General features: G+C 62.2%; 1 protein-coding gene across 9 annotated transcripts in view; it reads right to left on the bottom strand.

Moving 5' to 3' along the window:
- CACNA1B (calcium voltage-gated channel subunit alpha1 B) overlaps positions 1–18249 on the bottom strand; it is a 185349-nt gene extending 167100 nt beyond the window's left edge. For all 9 annotated transcript variants that reach the window (XR_006607487.1, XM_045082838.1, XM_045082843.1 and 6 more), the window contains exons 1-3: positions 17842–18249; positions 16779–16884; positions 13139–13278 (exon numbers count right to left, since the gene is read on the bottom strand). Coding sequence is in view for 8 of the 9 variants with exons in the window: in XM_045082838.1 (XP_044938773.1) it covers positions 13139–13278; positions 16779–16884; positions 17842–18122 (527 nt within the window). In the remaining variant the exon portion in view is untranslated. The remainder of the gene's footprint in view (positions 1–13138; positions 13279–16778; positions 16885–17841) is intronic.
- Positions 18250–19780: the final 1531 nt, after the last annotated feature.

Genomic DNA, 19780 nt, shown 5'->3' with positions numbered 1-19780 from the left:
ACAATGCAACACTTAGAAAAACCACTAAAAACCCATCGAAAAGATGCACTCAAAATATGCAGATTAGTTACACTGGGGTTCCAAAATCTGTGTCAGTAACCCGGGAGAAGGCCAGAAAAAAATGAGACATAAAAAAGAGAAGTCAAAGAGAAACAAAAAATACAACAAGGAACTTAATCCTAACACACTGACAATTGTTCTGCACAGAATTGTCATAAACCAAATGAACAATCAGACATGACCCAACTGTGTTGTCTGTAGGAAAGTCACTTCATCTAGAATGGGACGGACGAGCTAAAAGCAGAAAGACAGAAAAAGAGACACTGTGTGGACAGTAATCAAAGAAGAGCAGGCAGGACCGCAGGAAACCGGACAGAGAAGACGTCCCACTGCGGGCGACCCAGCCAGAGCGCAGCCCATGGCGACCCTGCAGGGAACGAGGGGACCGAGGCCCATCGGGGACGCCAGGGGACGGGGGGAGCACCTCGTGTGCTCGGGACCCCACCCCGTGCAGGGCCCGGGAGCGTGGCTCTGCGAAGCCACAGCGGGACATGCGGTCCAGAGGGCCCAGGTCGTGCGGAGACAGAACCCGGCCCGGCCCCGGCACACGCAGACCCGCACACCACAGTCAACACCGCACAGAATGTCCTCGGAGCCCGGGCCAGCGAGGCGGAAACCCCCGCAACAGGTCTGCACGCCGCCGAAGCAGGGCAGGGGCAGACTGACCCCATGACGGCGCACGGTTAGAGCGTCAGGGTCTCACGTTCTCACCACAAGAACTGAGGAAAAGGAAAGGAAAGGAAGCCCACAGCAAGCAGACAATAGTGAGAGAAATAGAGGAGGCTGAAAAGAGAGAGAAAGGACAAAAACCACAATGAAACTAAGAGCTGTTTCTCCGAAAAGATCATAAAATGGACGACATCTAGTGAACCCGACTAGGACAGACAGAGGAGACACGAGGAGGCCTGAGGGAGGCTGTCCCAGGGGACGCAGCGGCTCCACACACGGAGTCGGACGGTGTAGACCACATGGACCACCGACCCGAAAGGCACAAAGTGCCACAGGGCGTCCCATGTGAGCCACATGCTTCCGAGACCCGTGAAGGGAGCTGAATCCATGATCCAACAACTCCCACAAGCCCCAAAAAAGGAATCTCCAGGCCCAGTTGGACTCACTGCAGAATTCTACCAAGTATTTAAGGAATTCACAGCGTTCCTACACAACGGTTTCCAGAAAATTGGGTGGCGAGGGGAGCTGCTCTGCTCACGTTAGGGGGCAGGACGGTCCAGATCCGCAGACGGCGCGGACCGGAGCGAGCCGGAGCCACGCCCGGAGCAGCTCCCGCCCGATAACCCTCGCGAGCACAGCGGCGCGGACCCCTCACAAACCAGCAGCGCGGGGGGTCCGCGGGACGTGGGAACGAAGCCGAAACCACGACCGTGTTCATTCCGTGGAGGACAGCGGCTCAAAACTCAAAACTCGTCACTGCGATCCACCACGTCACAAAGCCAGGGAAGCCGCGTTCACGCCGACGCGGAAAGAACATTTAACGAAAGGGACCCTGACTCACGACACAATTTCTCAGAAGCTAGTGCCTCACCTTAAAAACAGGCACCTACAGAACCCAGAGCAAGCTGATCGCGGAGGTTGGGCGTCTCCTCCCGAGACAAGAGCCGGACACGGACCGCTCTCACCGCGGCTCAGCGGAGCTGCCGCCCGTTGGGCCGTCAGGCAAGAAGAGGAGAGAGAAGGCGTGAGATTGGAACCAAAGAAACGAAACTGTCCCTGCTTACAAATGACATATTTGTCCACATAGAAAATTCCAAAAAATCTCAAAAAGAAAGAAAATATCTCCCAGAACTAGTGAGTTCAGCATGGTGGCAGGATTAAAGACAAACATATACAAATCGACTATCTTTGTAGATACCAACGATGGACACGGAGACACCGAAGATAAAAACACAATGTGACAGCATTTATCCTCAAGCAAACGGACAGGAGGGCTTCGCTGTAACTCTGAGGAAACATGTGCAGGCCCCAAACCCTGAAAACTGCAAAATGCTGAGGACAGAAGTCGAACGAGGTCCATGCAGGCGGAGACAGCACCCCATCGGACTGGAAGACAACAGAATAGAGATGTCCCTGCTCTCAAATAAACTCCCATCAGGGTTTATGCACGTACCAACAAGATTACCCCAAAATTCATAGGAAAGAAAAGAAACTAGAAGAGTTTAAACAATTTGGGGGGGGAAAAGAAAGAGAGTCTGTGTGATTTGAAGACTTACGTGGCCACAGTAATCAAGACAGCGCAGGCCTGGTGGGGAGACGGCCACACCAGTGGGACAGAAGAGAGAATCCCAAAACACACCCACTCAAATATGCCCAGATTATTCTTGACAGAAGTAGAAAAAAAGTCATCTCAGGAGATACAGGCTTTTCAACAAATTGTTCCAGAGCAAGCAGGAAGAGAAAAAATTACCTCAGCCTCCTCCTCAAACCTGATACAAAAATCATCTCAAGGGACATCTTGAGGGCTTAGCTGGTTGAGCAACTGCCTCCAGCTCAGGTCATGATCCTGGAGTCCCAGGATCGAGTCCTGTGTCAGGCTCCCTGCTCAGCGGGGGGTCTGCTTCTCCCTCTGAACTTCCCCCCTCTCATGCTCTCTCTCTCTCATTCTCTCTTTCTCTCAAATAAATAAATAAAAACTTAAAAAAAAAAAAAAAACTCGGAACGGGTCACGGACTTCAAAGTGATCCATCAGTCAAACTTGTGGGAGAGAAAACCTTCAGGACTGAACACTGCGGAAGAGCGGGACTCTGGACCACAGGTGCCGTCCAGGCTCAGAGAAGCTGGACGTCGTTCACACGGACCCTTCTGCTCTGCAAAAGTCCCTTCTAGAAGGATGAAAGCATAAGCTACAGACCAGGAGAAAATACTTGCAACGGGCCAGCATCACACCACCGGCCGAGAGTGAGCCGGGCTGTGCGGACACACGAGGGTATGGAAGTGCGGGAAAGCCGTCCGACACCACAGCCACAGGGAAAACACAAGATGAAAGCAGGGAGACCTCACCGCACATCTACCAGAACGGCCAAAACCAGAGGAGTGACAGCACACGCCGCGAGGCCCGGAGTCGCGACCCCGCGCAGTGCCGCTGGAAACGGGGAGACGGCCTCTGGGAACAGCTAGGCATCTGTGCTCTTCAGTACTCGTCCCAGAGGAAGCCCGGGGCAAAGTGCACAGCAACTCATTCGTGTTATCTCCAAAACCTGCAAACAACCCGTGTCCCGCAGCAGGTGGGGGCCAGGCGAGCTGCTGCGGCCATAGGGCAGCCTCGCTGGGCAACGGAGTGTGCCCAGCAGATCCCCCACGTCAGCCTCGGAGCCGACAGCCGACCCCAAAGGACATGAGTCCATTTTTATACTGTCCTTAAAATACAAAACTATGGACACAAAGGACGGATGAGTGACTGCCGACGGACCGAAGGGGGCGCGAACGGAGGCCAGTGGGCAGTTCTGGGCCTCAGTCACTGTCTCTGTACATGGGGAATCCACCTGGAGCTCAAGGTAAAACACTCCATTCTTTAAATGGAGGTGCTGATGGTGGTCTCTGGCTCAGGATGGCTGTAGGAACAGCCTGCAGGGAACCTCACCAAACAGTGTTTAGGGACTCATGTCTCAGGAGCCAGCCAGCCTCCCTCTTCCTGCTGGCACTGGGGACAGGTCTAGAGGTCTCTGTGACCACCAACCCTGCACTGCCTGGGTCCCCAAGGAGGAAATGCCCCTGTAGGAGGGACTCCAGACTCAAGGAGAGAGACCAGAAGCTGAGGACCAGGCTGGAGGGCAGCAGGGCCAGCTGGGCTCCCAGCTCTGCAGGGCTTCTGGGTCTCCGACTGTGACTCAGTGGACACGTAGGTCCCTGGACTGACCGGGTGACGGAAACAAAGAAACGCTGACTTCCTGCCCATCCCGAGGCCGTCCCCTCCCCATCACTGCCTTCTCAGAACCAGAGGCCTGGGGGGTGGGGGGGACAGGACACGTGGAGTCTCCTCAGTGGTTCCCCCCCCGCCCCCCACAGGAGGCTATGGCACACCCAGGGGGCTTTCTACCTCCCGCCACATCAGCAGAATCCACCCCCACCCCCTTCCCCGGGGGCCAGGTTGGGGAGCTCCTGCCTTGACCCAGCGCTCAGTGCTCCTGGGTCCTGCTGGGCTGGGGCTTTGGTAGGGCAGAGGGAGGAGAAAGGGCCCACAGCAGGAAGAGCAGGCAGGACAGTACTCGGCCACAAACACCAGCCGCAGCAGACAGGCGCCTGGCATCAGTCACAAAGCTGCCCTGTGCCCGCGGGGGTCACTGGGGCTCCTGCTCTTCCAGCTGGGTTTCAGCCTCACAGCACCGGGCGAGCACATTCGGAACGGGGCGCAGTGGCGATGGGAACAGAGGCTTGTCCAGGGGAGCCTGGGGTCTGAGCACAGTCTGCTGTAGGCTCCATTATGTCCTCCTCCCACCAAATTCCTGTGTGGAAGCCCTAATCCCTCACCTGACTGTATTTGAAGGTAAAAAGGTTAAATAAGGTCATAAGGTGGGTCCTAGTTCTGTAGGACTGTCCTATAAGAATAGGAAGAGACACCAGAGACCTCTCTCTGCGTGCACAAGGACTCAGCGAGAGGTCAGCTGGCCGCGAGCTGGGAAGACAGCGCTGGCCAGAACCAGCCGTGTCAGCCCCCGGCCTCGGACCTCCAGCCTCCGGCAGGGGTCGGGATTCGTTACGGCAGCCTGAGCTGACGAGCACACAGTGCCTCCCTTCGAGGGAACACAGCTGTGTGTGGAGAGATGGCTTCGTCACAGAGCCCTGGGCAGGGAGCCTCTTGGGGCAAGAGAAGGACGGAGGGGCCAGAGGGTGGAGGAGAGGGTGGGAGACGGCCAGAGGCCACAGGGACCCCCCGCCCCGCAGCCAGGACAGGGGACCGGACACAGGCTCTTGTTATCTGGGGAGAGAGTGCCATTGGCCTGCATGCTGGGAGCTCCTAGAGTGGCGCCCCCAGGGAGGCGGCTGAGACACAGAACCGGGGAACGGAGGAGCGACGTGGGGCAGCAGTGAGGGGCGACAGGGTGGGCGGCAGGAGGCCCAGGGGCCGGCTGGGAACCACAGAGGTCTAGGTCGTCTGACTGCAGATGGGGGTGGGGGGCTGGCCCAGGCCGGGGAGGGAGGCCCAGGGTCCTGAAGAGCCCAGCCCCGCTCATCCCCGGGGTCCCTCCACGGACACAACCCAAGAAGGGCCCAGGAGCCAGGTAGGGTCGGGGAGCACAGCTGTTGAACATGTCCCTCCATCTGACTCTGTGGCCCCTGGCTCCAGGCCCAGGAACAAGACATTAGCAACCATTAGCAACCCTTCTCAGCTCCGTGTGAATCTATAGCTCTGAGCTCACCATGTGAGATGGGGGTGGGAGAGTCCAGGCCTGGGCTCCGCCACCAGCCGGTAGGGCAGGTCCCCACCCTCACCGGCCATGAGCCTAACCTCCCATGGCCTCTGACCTCCCGTGGCCTCTGCAGGTGCACCAGCCACGTCCGTGGAGGTGGGTAGGATGGTGACGCTGTGGGCAGGACCACTGCTCCCAGAGGCCTGAGGGCTGAGCCTGGGGAGGAGGCCATAGACCAGCTCAGGCGACCCCACCCCAAGAGTGGGGGCAGACCCGCAGGAACCCAAGGGAACAGAAGCTGCTGGGACTCTCCCAAACCAGACAGAAATGTGGATTTTCATGTGAAGTTCCTCCTCCTCCTCCCTCTTCTCTTGTTTAAAGCAGGCTCGGTGCCCAGTGTGGAGCCCGAGAGGTTTAAACTCCTGACCCTGACATCAAGACCAGAAGTGAAACCAAGAGTCAGACGCTTAACCACCTGAGCCACCCCAGCGCTCCAAAGCTCCTTCTTCTTAAATGTTGGCATCTCAGAACTCTGGCCATGCCTCTTCAGCCTACCAGCCCCAGATCCAAGACAGGGAGCAACCTTGACAGCAGAGTGCCTCCCCCCAAGCCCCCCAACAGCTCAGGGCGCCAGGCAGACCGTGTGCGGGACCGGAGAGTGGGCACACCCCAGCCCCTAGCCCAGCCCCAACCTGGCTGTGTCCTCTCCCTTCCCAGATGGGTGCCACCGTCCAGCACCCCATCCCCCTCTCACTTGCCAAAACTGGACTGATACCTCCAGGCTGCCCATCTACCCCCCTCCATTCCCTCACCAAAGAACTGGGGAGAGAGTGCCATTGGCCTGCATGCTGGGAGCTCCTAGAGTGGCGCCCCCAGGGAGGCGGCTGAGACACAGAACCGGGGAACGGAGGAGCGACGTGGGGCAGCAGTGAGGGGCGACAGGGTGGGCGGCAGTGTGGAGCCCGAGAGGTTTAAACTCCTGGGGGCAGGTTTAAAGCTCCTGGGGGCAGGGTGCCCTGAGTCTGACCCCCAAGGCTTCAAGGCTCACTAGGAATGAAGCCGGAAGGGCCTCTCCTTCCAGCTCAGACGTCAGCTGCCCAGGAAGTCGTCGGCCGCTCCTTCTCTACTCTGGGGCTCCTTCTCTACTCTGGGCCCCTGGTTGCAGGTACACGGCCTGAGCCTACATTCCCTCCGGGCTGCTGGACTAGCTGGCAAGGAAGAGTTGTCCCCAAGCTGTACAGAGCCCTCCCAAGCATCTGCACACTGACCTGAGGCTCCTGTCCAGAGACACCCCCCCAACCCCCACCACTCATAGGCATGCCTAGCCCTGGCCGACTTTCCGGACACCCCAGGACCACAGCCTGAATCCTGGGGTCAGGGGCCCATGGCCCAGCTCAGCCCTGGAGGCTGGGCAATCTGGATCCCCTGGCCCACCCAGGATCACCCAGCCCTCGGGGCTGAAGGACAGGGCTCTTCCTCAGCCATGCCCCTGGACACGAGGCACGAGTAGGGGGCTCTGCAGGCAGTGCTCAGGAGGGGCCTGGCTCTGGCTGCTTCCTAAAACATAGGAAGAAGGGGGAGGGGGACTAGGAGAGAGGAGACACCGAGAGGCAGCCCACAGAGGGGAGGGGGCTGGTCCTCTCTAGATACCAGGGCAGGCGACCGTGCTGCCAAGGGAGGCCCGGATGGCGACCTACCCACCTTCCTCAGGTTACAGAATCCAGCAGGGGGCCCGGGTCTGTCCCCAGGGACCAGCAGAGCCAGGAGGAGGCCACTGCCTGGAGGGAAGCTCCTGGGGGGCTGGGCCCAGGGCCCCTCTGCCCCACCCTCCCCCCAGCCCACTCTGGGAACAGGCTCGTCAATGACACCACAGCTCCAGGCGGGCCTGCGAACCCCCAGAACATCTGTTCTGATCCACCGATGGGCACCGCCGGGAGGGACGGACACTTCAGCCCCAAATAATACTGGTCCTGACAGCCCCTCATGCTGCTCCATGGGCCACTTGTTAGAATTCAGCCCCCCTCCCCTTGTCCCAACTACACACTGAGGAAGTCATTTCTAGCATCAGGTGGGAATGAGGAGAGAAAGTCCAGCAGCCCCCTGACCTAACCAGGCACAGAGACCCCCGCAGCAGCTCCCAGACCTGAGCAGGCACAGAGACCCCCCCCCAGCAGCCCCCGACCTGGCCAGCCACAGAGACCCCCCTCAGCAGCCCCCGACCTGACCAGCCACAGACACCCCCCTAGTAGGATCAGTCACAGGAGGAAGACCCCATACGGAGCTAACTGTAATGGCTGAGCGGAACCCTGCTCCTACATCTAGAGCTCACACACACAGTGGGGGCAGCCCAGGTCCAAACCCAGTGCTGCTGGGCACTCAGACAGGGTGTCTTCTGTCATCTCAAACCCAGACACAGGGTCACTCCTTATGCAGGTGTGAAGTCACTTGTCATCGCCGGGAGGCCCAGCTCCCTGGTCCCCACGGTAGGACACACACACAGCTCGCCATGGCCCATACTTGCTGGACCCTCCAGGCCCAGGGCAGGTGTCCTCTGGACTGGCTCCCCAGAGTACTCTCTCACCACTTCCCCGCTGCTGTCCGCCAGGCCTCCTCAGCACCAGGACACAGGCCTGTCCACACCCCAACCGAACAAAGCAGCGGGCTTCCCAGCGGCCAAGGGCGGCCCAGGACCAAACCTCCTCCCTACGCAATGCTGCCTGCTCCCCCCGCTTCTTCCCACAGGAGGCCCAGTCCAGGGAGGCAGGACCCTGAGCTCTAATTACATGTCCTGGAAAGAAATCCCAGTTTAATTTGAAGTAAAATGAGAAGCTGTGGTTGGAAATGTCCCCTAGAGAAGCCAACTGCCTGAGCTGGGACACATTTCTCTGCTGTCCCCTAGGACCAGGAAGGAAAGCACCAGGCTGAGGCCATGGCAGGAGCAGGGACACTCAGGGCTTGGGGACTGTGGGTTCTCTGGGAGCAGGAAGATGTCCCTGGGGTCTGCGGGGACCTCACCCTGCCCCTGCCCTGACTGCCAGCTGGAACCGAGCCCTCAGGACCAGATGGGGTTGGGGATTCCGAGGGGGCTGCGGGGGAGACAGTGACAGGGGACAGCATCCGGAAGTCAGACACAGGCGGGCTGGGATGGGGGTGCCACACTAGGGAGGGGCCAGAGGGCTTCCTGGGGGCCATCCAGCAGACCAGTGCTCCCTCCAGCCCCGTCCCATCACGGCCCCTCCTATCCTCCGGGGCTACCAAGCCCTCGGGTTCAGCCCCGCACCCCAGCACCAGCCCTGCTCTCCGAGCCAGCCAGCAGCCCCTGGGGCCTGCACCTTCCCCCTCCGCCCTCCTCCCAGTTCCCTGAGTCCCACCCCTCATGCCTGCTCCTCTGCTGAGGGACCTTCCAATCCCCCGAAGGGACAAACCTCATCCACAGGCTCTCCTGGCCTTCTGTGTCCCCACCTGCAGCCTGCATGTCCCCACCCCGCGTGGCACGCAGGGTTTGTTCATGGTCTCCCCCGGAGAGAGCAGACTCCGTGTCACCACAACTAGCGCATTTGGCAAGGACCGTCCAAGAGGGTGAGGGCGCAGACGGCCAGACACCGAGCGCAGGCGGGAACGTGCGCCGAGATGGAAGCCCAGGCAGAGGGGACGCTGGATGCCGGCCAAGGGAAGCCATCCTACCCCCCTTCATTCTCTCCCCCCGCATCCCCCTGTCCTTGGGCACCGGCCCTGCCTGCTCACCCACCAGTCCCTCCCCTGCTTCCTGCTTAGAGGCCAACAGACACGGAGCCCGGGTTCTGGATGCCACTTCCCTCATCCACCTGGGACGGCTCTCCAGCACTTCCCGTCCGTAGCCTCCGCTCGTCCTCGCCTCTGGGACTAGTGCCCAGGCCGCAGTGCTCCTCCTGCCCCTTCCTCTCCCTCTGGCCACTGCCCCAGCTTCCTGCCTTGCTTTGCCACAAAACTCCCTGGGAGGAAGAGCTGCCCCCAGGGGCTCACCCGCACCCCTCTCCCTCCCTGCGAGAGCCCCTCCCAGCCAGCCCTCCTCAAGAACCGAAGGCCACACTCGCTCAGATGCGCAGCCGCTTCTTGCTTCTGTTCAAGAAGGGCTCTTCCTCCCAGAAACAACACCCCTCTTCCTCTCCGCACACCTCGCTGGCCAGTCCCACCCTCCAGACTCGGGGCGCTGGGCTCAAATGGGCAGCTTCCCCAGGAATCCTGTCTCGTCTTGGGCTCAGAAGACCATGGGGACCCCTGTGTCCTGTGTTGGCACCTCCAGCCACAGCCTCCTGAGCATCTAGATGGCTCACCCTTTGTCCTTCCAAGCTCAGCGTGGAGGACTTCTCAAAGCGCCCCCCGCGGCAGCTCCCAGCCCACAGGCCACACTCTTGACTGCTCTTCCCTGTGGGGACTGAAGCACGGGGTCTCTGTTCACGGACTGATCTTCATGGTGCCCCCACCCCAGGCATGGAGACGTCACCAGGAAGCGGCCAGTCAAGACCTGTCCTTATGGAGCCTAGATTTAGGGCCAGGGCAGGGGACGGCACAATGGAACCTCACACGTAAAAGAAGGGTGACGATCGAAGAAGACTGTTCACACTAAGAAGAAACCGAGTAGGACTGCAGAGACCGTGCCCCCAGGAAAGCGGCCCCCGGGGCAGAGGCTCCGTGGTCTGGTTCACCGCTGGGTTCCCAGCACCCAGCAGAGGCTCAGCAAACTTTGCATAAGTAAGTGATGAGTGGTTAGCAAATGATGTCCTCAAAAGAGGGTCGCTCCAGTGACAGATGCCTGGGCTAGAGGGCCGAGGACAGACTGTGGGCAGGACAGCCCCTCAGCTCATTCCAGTGAAGCCAGGACTAGATGCCGGGACCGTAGTGCCAGGGATAAACCCAGGCTTGGTTTACAGGTGAGTATCTGAGGAAAAGAGGGTCCCCTGAGGCAGGGGTGGAGTCCCCATCTCAGCCGGAGGGTTCCTCCCATGACCCGCACACCAGCCTCAGGAGCACAGGGACCCCAGCGGGCCTCGAGGGACAAGCTGGGCTTCACCAAGCAACACGGCCTCTCAGCCAGAGTCCCTCCCCTCCCCGCCATGGGCCTCCAGCCCTCTGAGCACCAATTAAGTAAACCCTAATTAAAAACAACAAAGTAATGAGAAGTAATGCCCCTCCCACGGCTACGCGGGACTGCGGCTCACGAGGGGCTGGATCCAGCGACTCCCTGCCCCCCCACCCCCACTAGCACGCACCCCGAGACGGGCCAGGGGCCTCCTCCTGCCACAGACACCCACGCACATACCCAGTCCCCTGCGGACCCCAGGCCCACGCGGGAGCCCCTCCCCACCTGGGGTCCCCTCCTGGCCTACAGCCACCTCTGGGGACGCTGCACAGAGACAGCAGCCTGGACACCAGGCCCTCCTCCTGTAGACACAGAGAGCAGAGACTCTGTATCCCAGAAGAGAGACAGAACGAGGCCGAAAAGAGAAAGTCAGCAAGAAAGACTGAGAGGGAAAGAGCCGAGACTGAGGACGAAGGAGAGAGACAGAACCAGGCCAGGGCGGGAGGAGGGAAGGAGGGGCAGAGAGGCAGAGAGGGGGGGCGGGGGGTGGCCGACAGAGGGCGGGAGAGAAGTTGGGGCCATCAGGGAGGGGAAGAGTTGAGGACAGATGGACGGATTCCCAGAGTAGCGTCAGGGGCCGGCATTACGGTCTCAGGACCTCTGGGGTCCTCTCCCTGGGGCCTCCAGGAAGATGGGCACATTCTCTTCTCTGGCGTGTCACAGGCCAAGGAGGGCAGCCCGGGGTGTTCTCCCCTCAGGAGGTCTCTCTCAGCCCTCACTGAGGGGCCAGCTTTCTGGACCCCTGTCAGGACGAGCTTATCGGAAGACCAGGGGTCCTGCCACGGGGTGAGTGGGGGCTCCTCTGCCTCCCGGCCTTGTCCCCGGAAGCCCAAGCCCTCGGCATCAAAGACTGCCTCCTGGGAGGCAGGGCCGAGCCCCAAGCACCCGCCACCTTAGGAACCCGTTAGTCAATTCAGCAGACACTCTCTGACCTCTCCTGGGGACCCGCCCCAAGCTAGGCTCTGGGGACACCCTGAAAAATAAGACACCGTTCCTGTCCTCAGGGACTCATACCTCAAGAGAGGGAGCGATGTAAACAGCAGGACACTCCTGGCCACCCTCCCCAGTGCCTGTGGGGGATGGAAGGGGGCGGTGAGCGCCCTGCCCTCCGAGGATGGGGGCACGTAGGTGGCTGCCAGTCTCCACAAAGCCTCAGGGGCTTTTGCTAAATGCCGCCCTGACACCACACCCGCCCGCGAACAGGGAGTGCCCCTGTGTCTGCTGCTGGAACCCCACAACTCCCTGGAGAAGGCTCACCGCTCCCCTCCCTTCTTAGTCATCTTGAAACGTGGAATGGAAATCTGAGAGTCGTGCATAAAACCCATTCATCGGGAATTCAGACGCGCCCGTCCCATTGGTGCTGGCCAAAGGGTGGTGAGGGCCACAGGCTTCGGCCCCGAGGGAAAGCACAAGGCAGGAGGGGTCGGGGACAAGCCCGACGTCCCTCCAGGAGACACCCGCCCGGTGGGATGCCAGCCCGGCACCAGCACAGAACATGGGCCGAGCCATGAGCAGCTGTGCAAACAGGGAAGCGGGCCCCCTGGGATAGGGCAGGCACCCCGAGAGCCTGGCGCAGGAGTCCAGAGGCTCTTCAGCGGAGTCTGTGTCTTCTCACCTGCAGGGAGCCTGTGAAGCTTGAGCCCCATACCCAGGCTCTCATGGTCACCTCCTCCCTCCTGTGCCTTCTGCCCAAACCACCTCCGCACGTGTTCTCACCCACACCGAGGCAGGTTAGGGGGTCACTGGGCAGACAGCACAAGGATGGAGCACAAGGACGGTGATCTTCCCTGGACACGATCACCCCTCCTTGGGAAGGACGGTTCTGGGCCACAGCGAGGCCTGCTCCCTCCTCTCTGATCTGGGCTGAGCCTCTCCAGGGACACTGAAGCCCCAGGGAAGAAGAGACTGCCGTCTCTGGCCTGGGCTGGGGCCCCTGGGGCCTGGGCTGTGCAAACAGGTCCTCTGGAGCAAATTCCCCAAGCACTCCCCCGCTCCCCGCGCCCAGCGCAGAAGCAGCAAGGCCTCAGCTCCGGCCCTCAGCCTCCTGGCCAGAGGAGGGGCCCACCGGGCAGACACAGAGACTGAGACCCCGAAGGGTGGGGCGTTCTGCCTGCACCCCGGCCCCCAGCTCATCCCCAGGTCAACCTCTAGACCTCCTGGGTGGCTTTGGGAACCCCAAAGTGGTCATGACCAGGGTCCACTTGAGGAGGAAAGCGGTGGGCAGGACACACGGACTGAGCACCAGCCCGGAGCCGGGAACCGAGGAAACAGGGTGACAAGCTCAGTTGAGCGCGGCACCGAGCGCGTGCTAGGAGCTCCTCAGGCCGGAACCAGCTGAGCCGCGCCGGGAGAGCCTCGAACCCCTGCCCCCACGGTACGCCCCGGGGCCTAGCCTGCCCGTGGCTCTGCTCGGGAGTGGCTACACCTGAGCGGAACCGGGGGGCCACCCTTCAGCCGAGATCACCACACACAGGGCAACAGCCCCGGCCCACATAGGCTGGCAGTCCCGCGTTGCCTCGCATGCACCACGGCCCGGCGTGGACGCTGCTGCCCAAGCCCCAGCCCCCCCGCAAGGGCACAGCCCGCCCCGGCCGCCTACCCGGTGAGAACCACCACGAAGTCCATGACGTTCCAGCCGTTGCGCAGGTAGGAGCCCTTGTGGAAGACAAAGCCCAGAGCTATGATCTTGATCCCCGCCTCAAAGCAGAAGATGCCAATGAAATAGGGCTCCGTGTCGTCCTGAGGAGAAGCGGAGAGAGGGTCGCCACCGCCCGCGAGCTCGGCAGGCCCAGGGCGGCAGCTGCACCAAACACGCGCCCCAGCGCCGCCCCTCCGCTCGGCCTCACCAGCCGCACTTCCCCTACGAGGCCCTTCTGTCATTCGCTCCCCTGCCCTGCTGTCCTAACAGGGAACAGGGAGGCGTCCTGGGACCTCCCGCCCCTCGCAGCAGGGGCAGCCAGGCTGACCGCGCTTGTGCACTGTGCACTCCACCCCGCGTCAGTCCACTGCTCTAAAGCAAACAGACACAGGGAGGTCAAGGACCGGGCTGCAGACTCACAGTTCAGTGGAAACAGAGCCGTTCTCAAACCCAGAGGTGATCTGGGTCTGATCCTGGGCTCCAGTCATTGCCGAAGTTGCCTGGATAAAGTCCCAGCTCCCTAGAGAGCAGCCCAGGACCCGCTTATTCATTCAGCACACATCTCGCACTAATCACAACACACACATTCAGATCTCGGTGGGGCAACTACAGGCCAGCCTCGGGGAGCCTCTGGAGGGCAAGACATCCAGCCAGGCAGCAAGGAAAAGAGCTCCAGGTGGAGGGAACCCATGAGCCAGTCTTGTCCCTCCACCAAGACCGTACACTGGGGCTGGGCCCCTCTGGTGCAGAGCAAGGTGGGAAACCAGGAAACCAGGGCTCCAGAAGGAGGGTGCCCCATGGACACAGACACAGCCAGTGTGGTCAGTGACCCCGGGCATCGCTCACATGGGGAAGGCAAGAGAACCTTGGTGCACGGGGGCCCCAGGGAACCGGAGCAAGGGGCTGCACTTGGAGGGTCAGCATGAGAAATGGCCTGAGCACTAACTTCAGACACTGTGCACCAGGGCCACTGTTGCAAAGAGCAGATGGACTGGGCAGGGAAAGGGTCTGCCCTCGGGGAGCCACTACAGGGACCACCCTTCAGACAGCAGCTCGGTCCTGCCTGAGAGGGGCCAGGGTTGCGGGGTCTGAGGACTGGCCACCATGAAGCTACAGGGGTGGGGAGGGCCAGATTGGCTCCCAGCAGCCGCTCTCAGCTCCCACTGAGGGCCTGCGGCCTGTGCCTTCCTCCCCCAAGAAGCCTGGTCCTCAAGAGCTCTCCCCGTCTGTCCTGGTGTCCCCTCCGCCTGGGCCTTCCCAGCTGTGCATGGCGGAAGTGACCTCCCTGAGGGGCCCCATCAGCCCAGTGTCCATCATGGCTCAGCCCTGCCGTCCTGCTACCCAGATGCTGACTCATGGCAGGAATAACGGCCCGGAAGCTTTAGGTCTAGTTTAGTTCTGGAGGGTCCCCTGTCCTCAAGGAAACGGGGCTGCTGACATCTGGCCCAGGAAACAGCTTGGCTCGAGCAAACACATCCTAACAGAAAGCTTCTGGCCACATAAAAGAGCAGGCAAGAGCTGGGAGATGCCGTGTGGCCCCACCCCAGACTCTCTCATCACTGCTCTTCTGCCAGCCCCACTCTTGAGGAGTGGCTTGGGGAGGGTTGGGTGGACAGACAGCCATGGGCTTTGGTGGATGGTGCAGTGGGACTGCCAGCTAGGGGTTCTGGCTTCGAGCTGCTCAGGCAGGGGATGGATGCTGGGGGCCAGAGCCCCCAGAGACAGGGAGCTGTAGAGGCCCCATCCCAGTCCAGGCTGAAAAACAAGGAAGCACCTGCATCATCTAGCCTCTTACCCCAGCAAGCCTCCTCTCCAGGCCCTGCTCTGTGTCCCAGCTTTCTCTCCACTAAGGGTCTGAAGGCCTATGTCTGCACACAGGGCTAGGGTCAGCAAGGGTTCCTCATGCCTCTAGACCAGGCCCAAGCTGGGCACATTCTGCTTGTCTTCCCCATAGACTCAACCCCCACCCCCAACACAAAGCAAACCTTCCCTCACCTGGAGGCAGGAGCTCAGACTTGCCCAGATGTCTGGCTGGGCCACTCAAGCCTGCCACCTGGCAGGGACAAGCCTAAGACTGACCACTGTACACCAGCTTCCCTGCCCCCCGACCCCCCACCATCTCTTGGCCCCTTTCCTTCTGGCCCTACCCCTGCCAGATTTCTCTGGAGGTATGGCCACGCCCTGGGGCCTGGCAGAGCTTCCCAGCTCTCAGTTTCTCTTCTCCAGCCTTCAGAACAGACGCTCACCACAAGCACACACAACACCAGCCTGCACGAGGGGCCCACAGGAAGCCAGCCACCCCTGTCTGGCTCCACAGGAGGCAAGAGGCACCCACAAGGACCACACCCACTTACGTCTGGCGGCACAGCCGAGCTGCCCTCACACCCCTCCTCTCGCACAACCCAAACTCCTGGCCTGCAGAAGACTGCTCCAGGAAGCCTCCCATTCCCTGGCTGTCCACTTCCTCGCCTTCTTTTGGTCCCTTGCCCAAGTGTGAGCACCTCCAAACAGCCTTCTTCTGTCTTCCCTTCTCCAGCCCTGGGCCTTTGATGGCCGGGAGGGGGAGTTCTGGAGTTCAGGGATGAGCACTGAACTGCCCCAGTAGCACCTCCTATCTATCTCCACCGAAGTTAGGGAAAGAAACTGTGGAGAGGACAAATTGCTTGCCATGGAACAAGGAAAGAGCGATTCTCCTCTCCATGCCCAGTGCCCCTAGGGGAGGCTGGGCTGTCTCTCAGGGGCCTTAGGACCTCTAGCAGCTGTCCAGCAGGGCCTCAGAACCCCTCTCCAGGCCCCTGCCCCTGCTCTTCTCCCTGCCCTCAGGCCTAAGAGCCTACATTGAGCCAAAGGATCCGTCAGGAGAAAGACTGGGGGCTAGGGGACACAGCCTCACCTTTGAAATGAGGCTCAGTGGTCCAGATCACCTTCTGCCCCTCCAGAGACCCTGCCCTGGAGTTCTGACTGTCGTGTGCAACAGGGGACTCCACAGGGATCTGCGGAGGTCTTGGCAGGAATGGGTGAAAATGACTTAGGCTGTTTGGGAAGAACGCTTCCCATATGATGGGGGGAGGGGGGACATGGCGAAGGGATTCCAAGGAGAGCCAGGAAAGCCAACTCTGAAGGACAGGTGGACAGTCCCTAGACCCAAGACCACACCACAGGGACCAAAGACGACCTCAGCCCTGCGGGAAAGGGCGGGCAGCCAGAAAGACGGGCGCTCCCAGACCGGACATTTCCCTCGGCCTTTACGAATGTCCCTCCCCCACCCTTGCTTTCACTTGGTTTCTCGGACCGGGCATGAGGTCGCGGAACTGAACAGCCCATCTGAGGTCGGGGCGGCCAGCGGCCCAGGGCAGACAGCTGCTGGCTAACGCGGTCTCTCTCAGGCCACGCTTCCCATCAGCGGCGGCGCGGGCTACCCCAGTCCTCTGGCCCCGAGGGAGGTGTCAGCCGCCTGGGTTCTCTGCTCTTCCTCCGCGAAGAAGAGATCACCCAGCGGAGGACGCTGAACCGAGCCCCAGATCCTAGCGGGCCGCGGAAGCAGACAGGCTGCCGCCCCCCCACAGCCCCGCCCTCAGGCCCGCGCCGCCACCACACTCACCAGGCGCTCGGACATGGGCGTCTTGTCCCCGTCAGGGAGGTGCTGCTCCAGCGCCAGCACGATACAGTTGGCGATGATGGTGGCCAAGATCATGTACTCAAACGGAGTGCGTGGGTTAAGGAGCGGCCGGGAGGCGCCAAGGGGGAGGGGAGGCGAGGAGGCCGAGCCCCAGCGCGCCCTGCCGCCGCCAGCGCCCGGCCCCCTCCGGAGGGGCTGAGACCCACCGGTCGGAAGCCCTCCCCGCCCTTCCCGCCCTCCCCTCGGGGGCCGCCTCCAGGCGGAGCCTCTGCAGCCCGGGCGGCAGCCCCTCGGCGCGTCCCGGCGGCCGTCAGCACCGCGGACAGCGCCCCCGCCCGCGCCGCGCGGGCTCCCGCGACCCGAGGGGCTGGAGGGAGGACCCCGCGCAGGCGCACACCCCCGCCGAGAGGCACGCAGCCACATGCACCTCCACGGGCACTCGCACCGACATGTCCCCGGAGCCCCGAACGCACGCACGCGCAGCACCGGGTTCCTCTAATGCCCGCACACACGCCAGCACCTGCAGCCAGGCACGCGCCCCGGCTCGCGTCCACACGGTGCTCACACCTACACAGACGCGGATTCGCCCTCGGGTGCCCTCCAGGCGGGCCGCGCGCTCTGCACCCAAACCAAGGGAGTGACGGACGAGTCCGGGGACAGGGGGCTCCGCCCAGTGTCCATCCCGCTCCCGCAGCCGCCGCCACCACGACCGCACGCGCGCGCGCGCGCGCACACACTCAAACACACGCACACGCGGCGCGCGGAGGGTCCCGGAGCCCCGCCCCGCCCCCTCCTCGCCGAGAGCCGCGTCCCCGATCCGCCTCTCCCCAGGTCTCACCCTCCTCCCGACCCCGGGGAAGATGGCCACTGGGCGCCGCACGGGACCCGCCCCAGCCCCGGCCACCCCCCCACCCCCCGCCACCCCCGCCCAGGCCGCCCCTCCCAGACCCGCCCGGGCGCGGACGCCGACGCCGCGCCGGGTCCCCGTCCCCTCGACCTCGGACGGTCCCCCGGCCCCCGCGCGGCCCGGCCCCCGGCAGGATATGGCCACTCGGTGATGCGCTTGGCGTATTTGCGGACGACGTTGTCTTCGCTGAAGACGAAGAGCGAGCGGTTGACGGTGAAGCAGTTCTGCTTGACCGGGATGGGGTTGTACAGCGCCATGGTCCGCGCGCGCTGCGCGATCGACTGCTTGTAGAGGACCCGCTGGCCCGGCTGCAGCCCCCCCGGGCCCGGGCCGCCCGGGCCGCCCGCCCCGCCGCCCCGAGCCCGCTCCCCACCGGCGCCCCCATAGCGGCTGCCCAGCTCGTCCCCGAAGCGGACCATGGCTCCCGGGCGCCGCGCGCATCCCCCGGCCCGGCGGCCCCGGCAGGGAGGGCGCGGGGCGCACCAGCCAGGCGCTCGGATCGGAGCAGGAGCGGAGCCGCGAGACCCGCACCGGACCTCGCCCGGCCCCGCCGCCGCACCCGACTCTGCCGCCCGCACCACGCCCTATAAGGGGCCGGTCACGTGGCGGCGCCCGGCCAATCTGCGCTCGCCCCGCCCGCCCGACCGCCACCCGCCCCGCCCCCAGTTGGCCGCCCCCGCCCTGTCCCCCGCGGCCGGTCCCCGCCGCCAGCGCTCTGGGCTGCCGCTCGGCCCCCCGGGCCTCGGGGCTGAGCCCAGCCGGGGAGCGTGCGCCGTCCGCGCGTCCCGTCTCGCGCCCGGGCGGGCCCTGGCTGGATGCCGAACCCGGAAGGGGCGCCCGGGAGCCGGGCGGAGCTGGGAGCCCTCGACGGACCGCCGCTGAGAAGAGCGGCCCCAGTGGACCCCTCCTCTGACCCTAGGAGCTGGAGACGTCACCGGCCATGAGAAGCTCCAGCCCAAACTGCGGAGAATTCGACCCCCGGCTCCCCATGCTTCTTTCCACACCTCACTCCCCTTGCTGCGGACCAGCAGTGGCCTCCAAGATGCTGGCTCCGGGCCCTCTCCTGCCCTCCTTTCGGAGTCTTGGACATCCTCACAGACCATGTTCTCAACTCCTGGGCTTGGGTTTTCAGGATGCACAGCTCTGTCCTGGGGCCCCTCAGGCCTCAGTCATATCCTAGGCCTTCCTGAAGGGGTTCCTACATCTCAGCCAAGAGGTTGCCTCGTTCTACCATCCATTCAATAGAAGCTGAAGCGAGCCTGCTGTGTGCTATCCACCCATCCACTGACCCACCGTTCATCCACTCAGAGACTCCACTAAACCCCTGTTAGATGCCAGGCACGGGCTCCCAGCGCTGCCTGCAGGGAGCTCACATTCTTACACAAGGAATGACAGACACTACCCCACTCCACACACACACAATTTGTTCATTTGGGTCCTCACGACATACAGATAAGAAGCCTCCTGGAATCACTCCTGGTGAGTGAGGGGATCAAGTCAGTGTCACACGCTGTCCCCTTCACCCGTACAGGAAAGAAAATAAACCCCGCAGGCAGCACCCGGTGGCAGTGAGTGCCATGAGAACGGAACAAGGATGGCAGGTAGCACTGAGTCGGGAAGACCTCTGTTAGGAATTCGCCTGAATGTTGCAGAGAAGCGAGACGTGCAAAGGGAGACCAGCATGGAGCACAGAGGCCCAGGGGCGATCTGTCTGTCTGAGTGTGATGGGAAGTCAGGCAAGAGTTCTGTGCAGAGGGGTCATCATGACTCCTGTCTGGGAGAATCCCTCTGGCTCATGAGTGGGGAACAGACTTCGGGAGGCTGGGGTGTGTCGCCCAGGATGCATTCAGATGTAAGCAACTCAAGCCGGCTCTCACCGGAGAGCCGGTTTTAACCTCACTTACCAAAAAGGCATGAAGCGCGCCATTTCAGGAACACAAACTCTTTCCACCCTTCCTCCCTCCCATGGTCGCATTGCACACTTTTTGTCATGCTTGTCACCTTATGGCCCAACGTGGCTACCAAAGCCCAAAGCCTACCACCATCTCAAATGAAAGAAGGAGCAGGTGTAAAAAAG

The sequence above is a fragment of the Mustela putorius genome, unplaced genomic scaffold (genome assembly GCF_011764305.1).
Source record: "Mustela putorius furo isolate JIRA1106 unplaced genomic scaffold, ASM1176430v1.1 tig00000596_pilon_pilon_pilon, whole genome shotgun sequence".
Lineage (NCBI taxonomy): Eukaryota > Metazoa > Chordata > Mammalia > Carnivora > Mustelidae > Mustela > Mustela putorius.
This window is presented reverse-complemented; position numbering and strand designations above follow the sequence as displayed.